Genomic DNA, 11896 nt, shown 5'->3' on the forward strand with positions numbered 1-11896 from the left:
GCGCTGAAAAAAGCGTGGCGCCGCCCCCAGCCACAAAGGCGGCTCCCAACGCCCAGCCCAGAGACCAGCCAGACCCGAGCCGGGGACACCTGGACCCGCCGGCGGAGTGATGGCCCAGCCCCAGGGCCTACAACCCGGGAGCCGGGAGCCGAACGAGAGGAGAGAGGAGCTGCAGCAGTTCTAGGGCGGGTTTTTGCGGGTCCAGCGCCGAGCGAAGCCGAGCAGACCCGAATAAAGCCGAACTTGGCCGAGCAGAGACGAATCCGGACGATCCCGGACATGATCGGCCGAACAGAGCCGAGTATGGCCGAGTGGATCCGAGTGTGGCCGAATAGAACCGACTCCCGGCCGAGCGGAGTTGCGGAATGGGTACCGAGCGACGAGGGACTGAGGCTTGAGGTCCCGCGGCGCCCCCTGCCGGGCACAGGGAGTACCGTGCTAGCCTTGACCAGAGTTGTCCGCCACCCTCAATACTGGTCCCGGGACAGTCGCGGGTGTGCAGCCTATTTTACGAATGAGGAAACTAAGGTTCCAAGAGGTTCCGAGGCTGGCCCAGAGGCACTCAAAGCTAAGTGGCAGAGCCGGGGTTCAAACCTGCATGGCCGAGGGCTTGCCTGCCCCTGCCGCCCACGTAAAAGGCATTGCAATGTTGACTTCCTTCTCCCCATTTATTATGTCCAGATGGGGGAGAGACCCTTCCTGTCTGATGAGCTGGCGGTGGAGCTCGGAGACCTGGTCTTGGAGCTGGAGAGACCACGTGGCCGTGGGGCATGTTGACAGTGCAGTAGGGCCAGCAGTTCCATGAGTAAATATTGACCCGTTTCCTGGCCAGACTGCAGGGCTGAGATGCTCTGTGTCCCCATCTGCCCCTGTGCACACTGCCTTCTTGCCTGAGCCAAGGCTGCGGGACTTGCTGGACAGCAGCTGGGCCTCTGGGAAGCTGTAGTACCCCTGAGGAACGGTGGTGCCCCTCTGCCTGTAGGGTTTTCCCTGAGGACATCATCTGCCCTAACCATGACCGAGTGGCCACCAGGGAGGTGACACCACTAGCCTCAGCATTCTGCCCGCCTCCAGTACCATTCTGCCCACCCAGCCCTCATTTTCATAGCTTGTAAAAACTACGGACTCTGGAGGGCTGGAGAAATAGTGGTCTTCATCCTGCCCTGCTGCTGTGACCCTGGGCGAGTCACATGGCCATCCCAGGCCTCAGTCTTCAGCTGTGAAATGGGTATCAGAGCTATCGTCAAGACCTGGAATGTCTTCCGTGCCTCCGCTGTGGACAAACCATAGTTCTTCCTTTTCTCAGAGACTGTAACCCCTCCTAGGAGAGTCTCCTCCCCTCACAGGTGGACCCTGCTCCTGACCGCTTGACACTAAGTCCCTACTGCACACCCGGCACTGTTTTAAGCTATCCACTAACATTAGCTCATTCCAGCCTCCTAGTCAGAGGGACATCTGCTCTCATCTCCATCTCAGAGCGGAGGGCTCTGGGGCACAGGGAGGTTAATAACCAGCCCAGAGTCAAACATCTCGTGAACAGACGTGCCAGGATTCACACTGGCAGACCCGCGGTTCACGTGCTTTCGAGCTCCCTCCTTCCTTGCCTTATCTGTTCCTCTGGGCTCCTCGAGCTCTGTGGTCCCACTGCTCTGCCCTCAGCTTTTCTGCAGAGCGCACTTACTGAGCAGGCTAGCCCAGCAGGTCCGGGAGACCCAGGAGAGGAGCTGTTAGCTGTGCTTTGCAGGTGAGGAACTGCCTTAGCAAGTACCACCCCAGGGCGGCCTACACCACAGAAATGGGCCAGGACGCCTGCAGGCCTCTTCCTCCCCAGGGTGTGGGCAGGATCTGCTCCGGCCTCTCCTGGCCCAGTGGTTTGCAGCTGAGCCAGCATTCCTCACCTTGTGGACGCGTCACCCCGGTCTTCACCTCCGTGTTCACGTGGCACGCTCCTTGTATGTGTATGTGTGTGCAGATCTCCTCTTTCTTTTTTGTTCAAGTATTTTTTTTCTTTTCTATAAGTGAGAGAGACAGAGAGCACCCCGACAGAGTCTAGAAGCCACACTGGACCCCAGCGTCAGCCAGCTGGGATCAGGGGCACACGTGTGCCCAGAGCACTCGGGGACGTCTCCAGGCACAAATCAGCAACCTCGCCATGCGAGTCAGCCTCGCTGCTCCACTGCCTGGGCCCCAAATCTCTCCTTTTTCCTAAGGACAACAATCACTGGAATGGAGGCCCACCCGACTCAGCTGTGACTCACCTCAAATACTCACACCTGCAACAACCTATTTCCAAGAGAGTCACATCGTGGGGTACTGGGAATTAGGGCTTCAGCATGTGAATCTGGGGGGCAAAGTTCAGCCATAACGGGAATGAACTCCCAGGGAGGCCCTGTCTGACACAGCGTCTGTCCCCTGGGATGGGCCTCACCTCCGCTCTTCTCCCCTTTACTCACAGTCTAGCACATGCAGATCCCTCTGCCTGGCACTCCGAGGCCTGAGCGTCTGCCCTCAGCATGGCCCCCACTGGGCCCTGGCCCCCCAGTTTGTGTCTCCCTTCCACTGCGCCCGAAGGCTGGTGGACATCGACTTGCATGGCCGCTGGAGAGGGTGGAGAGTGCGAGAACCTCCCCCAGCCCCGCGCCAGGGCCTCACATGCAGCTGGTGCTCAGATAACCCTTTGTGAACCACATGCGCTGCGTCCAGAGGGGAGACATAAATGGCCTGAGGCCACGCAGTAGGGTTGTTCAGAGTGGGGCCTAGGGCCAGGCCTTCTGGCTGGATCCCTGGATCCCAAGGCTTTTGGGGGACACGTTCCCCCTAAGGCCTTCCTGCAGATGCACTCAGACTCTCATCAGGGCGGCCATGACGAGGGGAACCCTGAGGTCTTGGAGGAACCGTGGCCTTGCTCAACTCCAGGGGGTGCCCCTCACATGGGGTTCTTGATCCTTTTACAAGGTCTTCCGTATCTGGAGCCCTGTGGAGCCCAGGCTGTCACCCCTTCTATGGGACAGTGACATCCAATTCCCCCACCCCTTACAGGTGGAAATCGGGGGCCTCGCCTCCTCTGCCCCAGGCCCTGTGGATTCCCAGCACGCCCCACCCCCCACCCCAGGATGGCGATGCTGCGCTGAAGTCCTGGTCCAGAGCCTGGAGGCCATAGGCTGTTGCCTAGCAACCACATGGGAGAGACAAGTTCAAGGTAAGGCCCAAGGTCTGAACAACATAGATGACTACAGAGGAGTCAAACCAGACATATTATCACTACCCCTCCTTCCCTGCTCTGGTTCACAACCACAGAGCCCTCAACCCCCACCCTGCAGCCCCTGAGGTTCCCCAAACCCCAATGCCAAGCTCCTTCGGTTCCCCCTCATTTATTCAGGGCCACCACGTTGCACAATTCCAAAGGAGGCTAAAGTCACATGAACAATCCCCCTGTGGTTGGGAGGCATGGCGACCCTGTCCATTCTCTCATTGTTCCAGATGGTCACAGAAAAGGCCCACGGCTGTTGGGCATGCACGTGTAGTACGAGAACATCCCCCACACACATGCACACAAGTACACACAGGCAGTGACACCTGGTGTGGCAGGGAAACAGGGTTGGGGAACCTGAAAAGGGACCCTGGTCTTGGTGGCCACTCCCGGGTCCCAGCAGCTCCTCTGCTCTCACCGCCATGCGTAACACCCCCATACATGTTCAATGTAACTGAGATGTCCTGAGCACCTGCTACATGCTCTGCACGGTGTTCACACAAACCTGCAGACTCATACAGGGTTATACCCAGCAAAAGCAGCTATCTAGGGAACCCTGCACATATCCAGAGCGCCATTCACCCTGGCCAGCCTCCCCTTGCCATAGGCAGTCAGTCACTGACACACTTTCTACCCTACTGGCTAGGCCACACTGTCCATCACAGTGCTCCCCCTTCTCTTTGGCTGCAAGGGTAGGCACGTGACCCACACCTGGCCAACCATGGCACCCTATCACCTTGTCTTTGGTGATTGGTCCGAAGGACCATCATGTGACCCAGTTGGAGCCAATCAGCTTTCTTCCATGAGATTTGCTATTTGGATAATAGAAGTGGTGAGGGGCACTGGGGAAGAGGCCAGGGTGCACCGAGCCACACATTCACACCCATCTGGACAACAGCATCCAGAAGAGATGGCCCAGGCCTCGGCTGTTGTCATGTGTCACCGTCTTTATTACCAAGAGCTAGGAGCAGAAGCAGCGAAGCATTTCCTGACCAGCCTCCCAGCTACCCTTGCGAGACATTGCTCAGTTACCCCAGGATTCAGGAAGGCAGGGACAGCCAGGGGAGAATGAAATGCCAGCAGGCCCTTCTCCCTCAGACCCTCAACTCCACCTCAAGGGAACTCCAGATCAAGTCCAAGGGCTGAACCTCTGGCTGGGCCTCTGGGCTCTGGCCTCCAGCCTCCACAAGAGGTCTGGTTTTGTGAACTTTCTTTCCTTCTAAATGCCCCATATTCTCCCCAAGTCCTGCTTCCCTGACCTTTGGCCTCTGACTTTCCACCTCTCCCTTTCTCATGCCCTGCAGTGTCCTTACTCCCAAGAGCCAGGCAGGAAAAGGGGGTCAAGGCCAAGCTTGGGGGTGGGGAAAGCACCTCCACTTTGTAATCTGATACCCCCACCCTCTGCGGTGAGCCTGGCAATTAATCCAGCATGACTTTCCCCAAATCCCAGGAGGCAGGAGGCTGGTGAACTGGGCTAGTCCGCTCCATTGCAGGGTGGGGAAACTGAGGTCAGGGCTAGCCCAGGGTCCTGAGGTGGGCTGAAGATCAAAAGTCTCCAGATTCTGGTTCTGTGCTTTCCCTGAGGACTCCTGCCCTCTGCAGGGTGGAGTGGAGGGGTTCAGCCAGAGGCACTACCCCAGGGTCAGGCTCACCAGGGCTTTAAGGGCATCTCTGGGAGGGTGCCCAGGCCCGGTCTTGGACGATAGGTGCTCTCAGCAGTTCTGCTCCGGCCTCCTCTGGGTGTATCTTCTCAGGGCTTCCTTGACCTGTAGCCCCCAAGGATATAGGGGCTGGAGAGGCCTGCTCCCCGCCCCCAGGGGCTCACCACTCCTCAATGTCCCCAGAGAGCCAGCTCCACGGCCCCCGCCCCAGGGCCGCTAGCAAGGCCCAAGTCCTTCTTTCAGTGCCATGGCCCTCACAGGGGCCAGCTTGTCACTTTCAGAACGTTTGCTTTTCCATCCTGGTCACTTCCTTCCCTTCTGTTTGGCTGGGCTGGGCTTCGCTCACCACATTTCATAGATGCTGCAACGGAGCTCAGCCCAGAGTGGTAAGGAAACCTCTGTCCTCGCCCTCCTCCTCCTCCCCCCTTCCCATTCCCTTCCTCTGCCTTCTCTTCTCACCTCCTCTTCTCCCTCCTGCTCACAGCGCTGTTTGGACACACTCCTTTCCACTCAGTCTGCATGGGGTGGGGAGGGGGTCCCTGCCTTGGTCCCCAGGAAGAGAGGATACGAGTGAGAGAACAGGGCTGGCCTCTCCTATGAAGAAGTTCCCAGAGCCCTCAAAAAGGACCCCCCTCCACCCACAGCACCCAATGCGAGCAGCCTGGGGGCCGAGGGCCAACCTTCACAGGGACTGAGCTAGGATTTGGGTGCCTTAAACTTGTGCGATTTGGGGCCTTTCTTTAAGGAAAGGAGTTAAAAATTGGACTTAGGGCCACAGAGGGCCATGCAGTAGAGCTCCTAAAGCTTCCAGAAAGCCACCTTTCCTCCCCTTGTTTGGGAACACAGAGCTCCAGCAATGACCATCTGGCCCAAAGGGGACAGACTAGAGGTTGTGCGGTTATCCAGGCCTGAGGCCCAGAGCAGAGCAGAACTGGCTCTGGCCTCACCAGGCCAGGGAGAGCTGGTCTGGGGCCTGAGCACCCCTATTCCCTACCAGGTCAGACCTTCCTCCAATGGAGGCTTCAGTTCAGCCCTAGGTCTCCCATGTCCCTGCCTCTGGGCTCAGGAGACCCAGGCCCTGGCTCATCCCTCTGGACCAAGATTCAGGCTGCTGTCCAGATGCTCCATCTCTGAGGGTGGTCGGACCCACTCAGCCCTAACCTGGCTCTGCTCAGGAAGGTCAGCCCAACAGTGAGGCTCTATGGCCCACTCCCCTGACAGCGCTTGTCTGGGCTGATTGCTCCCATCCCTGAGTCACAGAGGAGAAAATGAAGCCCAGAGAGGGGAAAGGACCTACTGAAGGTCACGCAGCAAGTCCTAGCGGCAATGGGACCCGCGGCATGCCCCCGAACATCCTCTACGGGGCATCTGGCTCCCCGGGCAGGGCGCAGAGGCACGCCTGCAGCCTCCAGCCCTCCCTGAGCCGTCAGGCCCCCCCCAGGCCCTACAGGTAGCTGATGTGCAGTGAGCTGGACTTCCCCCCAGCCGAGGGCTCTTGGGGTAACGACTGCTGCTCCTTGCTGGCAGCCGCGCTGGACGGCCGCTCCTGCCCGCTGGGGCCAGGCTGTGTGATCTGGCTGAGCCGGCCATTCACCTCCTTGCCCTTGCCCTTCCCGCTCTCCCCCTCCTCCCCGTCTCCTTCCTCCTCCTCGTCCTCCTCCTCGGTCTTCTCCGGAGGCCCCGCAGCAGGCTCCTGGCTGCGCACGCGGCGGGAGGGCCGTAGCAGGACTCTGCGGAAGCCCTGCTTGAAGCGGTAGGAGAGGAAGCCATAGAGGATGGGGTTGGCGCAGCTGTTGGCGTAGGGCAGCGCCACCACCAGGAAGTAGAGGCCGAAGAAGGCGGGCTCCTCAGGCAGCGGGCACACCACGTTGACGATGTTGAGCACGTGGAATGGCATCCAGCAGAGGACGAAGAGCGCCACCACGGCCACCACCATGCGCGTGACCCTGCGCTCCGAGCGCCGCCTCCGCTGGCACGAGGGCGCCCACCCCCGCCGGCCTGCCGAGCGCACCTTCACCAGGATGAGCAGGTAGCACAGGCAGATGACCAGCAGCGGCCCGAAGAAGCCCAGCGCCGCCGTGTAGATGATGAAGCCGGCACGCCAGGCCGCCGCGGGCTCCCGCCACTGCATGTGGCTCATGCCCCTCGGCACGCCCGAGAAGACCACCACGGGCAGCACCACCACAGCGGAGGCCACCCAGACAGCCGCGCTGACCGTGCGGGCCACGGACGCCGTGCGCCAGCGCGCCGAGCGGGTGGGGTGCACCACGGCCAGGTAGCGGTCCACGCTCATGACGGTGAGGCAGAAGATGCTGGTGAACTGGTTGATGCCGTCCACGGCCATGACCAGGCGGCACATGAGGGAGCCGAAGGGCCAGTAGGACAGGGCGTTCTGGGCGGCCAGGAAGGGCAGCCCCAGCATGAAGAGCTCGTCGGCCAGCGCCAGGTTGAGGATGTAGACGTTGGTGACCGATGGGCTGGCGGTGTGCCGCAGGACCACGTAGATGACCAGCGAGTTGCCCAGCAGGCCGACCACGCACACCACCAGGTAGACCAGGGGGATCAGGATGCCGCTGACGGCCAGCCCAGCCTGGCTCGGGCCCTCGGACACATTTCCCGGCGTGGCATCCACGGGCCAGGGGGAGGAGGTGTTCGCGGCTTCCAAGGTGGTGGGCACCGGTGCAGGGTAGCCAGGGGTGTCCATGGCTGGGGGACGGTGGTCAGCAGTCAGCTGTGGGCCTGCAGGAGGGAGGACACAGCCCGGTCATGGCAGAGGGCCGCGTTGCCGTGCCGCCCCTCCCCCACCGCACCGACTGCGGAGACCTACTGAACGCCAGGTCAGAGCAAGGTCAGGTGATGTCATTCCCAGTTCTCAGAGGAAATTGAGTCACAGGAGGTGAAGTGCCCGCCACCCTCCCTCCCAGACGGCCATGACCGTCTTGTTCCATGAACTAATACTCGCCCTTTCTCCGTGGGATGGCCTAGCTGGCGGTGCTCCGTGAAGTGGGGTGCACTGTCCACCAGCAGGCCCTTAGCCTGGAACCTGGTCCTCTTGTGAACCTCAGGGGGTCCAGGAGCCCCCAGAATTCCAGGTGAAGGCTCATGTGTCTGTAACCTCATGGGGCAGAGCCTAGCACATCCATCAGACTTCTCAGAGGCTGGGTGGAGTTGAAGTCACAAGCTTACGGTGGAAGATGGGCCACCTCCCACTGGCTGCGGTGATTGGACTTGGACCCCACTTACAGGTAGACAGGGTAAGGGCCCCAAGAGGAAGTCTGTGTTTTTCTTTTTAATGAAGTCTCTGCGTTTTCTCTATGGTCTGATTAATGTATGATATATACCTATATTTACATGTCTCTACAGAATTTATGACTCCTTATTAGTAAGGCAAGCGATAGGGACACAGAGCACACAGACAGGATAAGACCCAAGATGGGGTGTCAGTCCCCCACCCCCGCCACTTTCACAGGAGCACCAACTCTGCATCAGCTTTGAGGCACCCCCTCCAAGGAGTGGACAGCTCAGCAGAGCAGAACGAATCACCGATGGCCGCTGGGGGGCACACCTCAGGATGGCCCACCTCCCTCCGCAGGACTTCCTGGCTCTCAGGAGGCCCAGTTAGAGGCCAAGGCTGACAGCAGCAGCCTCCTCTGGGCCTGGACCTCCCACTGCACCCCTTCTTCCAGTGACCCCCACTACCCCACCCATGGGCTCCTGGCTGCCCGCTGATTGTCCCTGCAGAAAACGCTGAGGGAAGGAAACCTCTCAAAGGAGAAGCCCTTCTCCTGGATGTCCCAACCCGAGCCTGGGCTTTCCAGGAGGACCTGAGGCCCCCACGGCCCTACCTGGACACCACTTTTACAGCACAGACTCCTAACAGGTGCCTCTGGACAGGTGAGCACGCCTGGTGGCTCCTGCCCCAAAGACCTGGGCCAGCTCTAGAGGCTCCCAGAGCCAAGCCGCAGGCAAAACCCCCAGGCCAAGGTTCCTCTGAAGGTCCAAGTCGCCTGGGCTCCTGGGCTGGGAGAGATGACAGAACTCGGAACCCCAGGAGCCCTGCACCCTGTCCTTACCCCAGGGCTCGCCCCATGCCCTCACCAGCTGTCCTGAGCCTGGGACAGCAGCTCTGAGCAGGGGGACTTGGTCAGGAACCAGGGGTGCTGCCAGCTCCTGGTCACTGAGCCCCCAGCGCCAGGCTGAGCTGGTGGCATGCAGAGCCACTTGCTGCCCAACGAGGGGAGCACTACTGTCCCCGTACAGGTGGGGACAAAGGCGAGGCCATGTGCCTACCCACACAGCTAGGAAGGGCCAGCTCTAGGAGGACCTAGAAGCACCCACCTGCACCCGCGCCCAGCCCCGCAGGCTGAGCCAGGTCTGAGGCAAGTGTCCCAGTGTCCCGCTGTCCGCTCTCCCCCAGCCTCCTCTGCTCCTCGGCTTCTTAAACTTTCAGAGCTGTGGACCCAAAGCCTTAGACTTCAGAGGCCCAGAAAGAGAACTTAATGTTCTCAGGACAGACTCGCAGAACCTTAGAGTCACAGGGTTTTCCACCCAGTGTCCTTGAGTCAGAGAAGGCCAGAATTTCAGAATGCTGGAGTCAGTGTTTCTTAGATCCAGAATCATGAAGCGTCGAATTTGAGACCTTAGAGCCTTGCCTCGACTGGGGCAGGGTGGGGGCCTCACCTGCCCCCTGCTCTGCTGCCCTGTGCTGTCCGGTGGGTCGGGAGGGCCTCTTTACAGCGCCCACCGGTCAGCCAATAGCATCCAGGGCTGGAGCGGGGAGGGGAGCTGAGCCAGGTTCCCAGGGGAGCCTGGGGCTGGGCAAGCCTCATTTGCAGGCTTCAGGGACAGATGTCCCCAGAGAAGCCCGCGGGTAAGCTCTGAGCCGCTCCCCTCCCGCCTGGCACACACCAGCATATGTGCTCACGGCCCGGCAGGAACACGGCAACACCAGCCAGACCCTCCTTTGCACCAGGGGATGAAATGGCCGCTCCCCGAGCCCCTGGTCCCCCTCCAAGACCCTGCCTGGGCCTCGTCTGGGCCCATCCTCTCCGTCAAAGTTTACCAGGCTGGGCCATCAGGAGCCGAGAAAGCACAGCTCTGCACAGCGTGCGCCAGACCTGCAATGAGTTGCCGGCTTTCCTTAAGGAGCTGGAATCCTGCACGTGATCTGGCTCATGCCGGGAAGGAGCGACTGCTCCTCTCTGCGTGGTTTATCTTTGGCACAAGTTTGCCTGGAAGCTGGGGGCGGACTCCTCGGAGGACTGTTGGGGAGGGGACGGAACCACAGAGAGGGTGAGTGGCTTCCCTGAACCCCACAGCAGTTAAGGATGGCCCTCCAGGGACACCAGACCCCCCAGTTGTCTCCTACCCCTGCCCTTCTAGGACGCTGGCTCCCGGGTGCAGGGCCTTGTGGCTTCTCTCTTTAACCCCAGTCCCCAGCACATCTCCCAGACCATCTATCTGCAGGTGTGAGCCAAACCAGCAGGTCAGCAGCCAGAGACCCAAGGCAGGGCTTGTCTCTGGGTGGAGGCCTCAAACCCACGTCACAAGGTCTTCGTGAAGCCCAGGAGGAAGGGCTCTTAGAGCAGAGGAAGCTGAGGCTTGGAGGGGTTCAGTAACTCGTATGAGGTCACCCAGCTGCCAAGTGAGAAGCCCGAATTCGAACCTGGCTCTGTCTACTGCTGAACTTAGGTACCTCCTGGCCACACCAGCTTCTCCAAAGGCTTTGGGCAAAGAGGGGTCATGGGTTCCAACAGCTCTGGGCCACGCTGGCTGCTGGGCCCTGGCCGTCTCCAAATCCCACAGGTCCCTGCACCCCGAGCCTTCCCTTCTGTCGCCTGCTTCCTCTCCCAGCCTGGGCCTCCGTCTGACCCCTCGGATCACACCCACAGCCCTGCTGGGGCTCGGGCTGGCACACAGTGATGATGCAAATTGCTGTGTGGCTTTGGACAAGTCACTTCACCTCTCTGGACCTCGTTTTCTGTCCCCGCCTCCCAAGGCTGTGATGAGGATAAATGGGAGTGTGCTGAGCAGTCCCAGCATGGAGGGGGTGCAGGAAGATGCCATGTGACTTGGCGATGCCAATGCATGGTGCATCTGGTCTCTTCCCACTCTGGCATGGGGCTGCTCTGTGATCCAGGATCCCAGGCTAATACCCCTGCCCCTGCAGCCCACAGAGAAGTCATGGGAAGGCCTCCCTCCTCCCTCCCTGGGACTCCTGTCCTCAAAGAGCCTCTGGCACCATTTGTCTTGGGCTGAGGATGGCTGCCGGTACCCCACCCACCAGGACCCCGCCCAGGCCCAGCCTCCTTACCTGCCATGGGCGCGGGCTCCCCTCCGTGCCACCAGGCTGCTTATCATGCTGCTGGCCCCTCTGCCTGCCCAGTCCCAGGTGCCCCCAGAGCACCCCTTGCTGGGGTCCCGCATGGCACCCACTTCCAGACGACTGGCGGGCTCGGTTGGTTCCTCCTAGGCCCGCAGCGGCCGCGTCTGCCCACAGAGCCTCTCCCATCTGGTCTCCGGCCCTGACTTCCCACTGGCTCCCGGCACGTCACCCCCCATCTCCAGGACACGACCTGGGGGGCAGGGGCCCAGATGGGGGTCCGTGGGCAGGGGTGGGATGGGGGTGGAGGGAGAAGCCTCAGGAGCTGGAGAAAAGAGGGGCAGGGGACTATAAGAAGCCAATAAGAACAGAGGGAGAAGGGGGGTCGGTCGGAGGTGGAGAGAGAGCGCGAGTGGGTGGAAAGCCAGGATGAGGGGGTGGATGAGAGATGCGTGACAGGGAGAAGAAAGGAGGAGGAGAGAGGGAAGCGAGAGGGAGCGATGCGGAGAGGCAGGATGGAGAGCAGGGAAGGAGGAAAGAGAACGAGGGGGTGGCAGGGAGACTGACAGAGAAGGATTGTGCCACAGATGGTGACATGGAGAGCCAGCCAAGGAGGGAGAGGAGGGGGGCGGGGTGCAGGGGAGGGGCCGGGCCGGACAGCAG

The 11896-nt window shown here is 60.7% G+C and overlaps 1 protein-coding gene across 1 annotated transcript; it reads right to left on the reverse strand.

The window, feature by feature from the left end:
* Nucleotides 1-6355: 6355 nt before the first annotated feature.
* On the reverse strand, nt 6356-11817 carry SSTR3 (somatostatin receptor 3). The gene is made up of 2 exons (XM_006156533.2): nt 11225-11817; nt 6356-7650 (listed from the first exon to the last, which is right to left on the reverse strand). The coding sequence occupies exons 1-2, from the start codon at nt 11229-11231 to the stop codon at nt 6356-6358; spliced, it is 1302 nt and encodes a 433-aa protein (XP_006156595.1). The 5' UTR covers nt 11232-11817.
* Between the last annotated feature and the right edge of the window lie 79 nt (nt 11818-11896).

The sequence above is a fragment of the Tupaia chinensis genome, unplaced genomic scaffold (assembly GCF_000334495.1).
Source record: "Tupaia chinensis unplaced genomic scaffold, TupChi_1.0 Scaffold000496_1, whole genome shotgun sequence".
In the NCBI taxonomy this organism is placed as follows: Eukaryota; Metazoa; Chordata; class Mammalia; order Scandentia; family Tupaiidae; genus Tupaia; species Tupaia belangeri.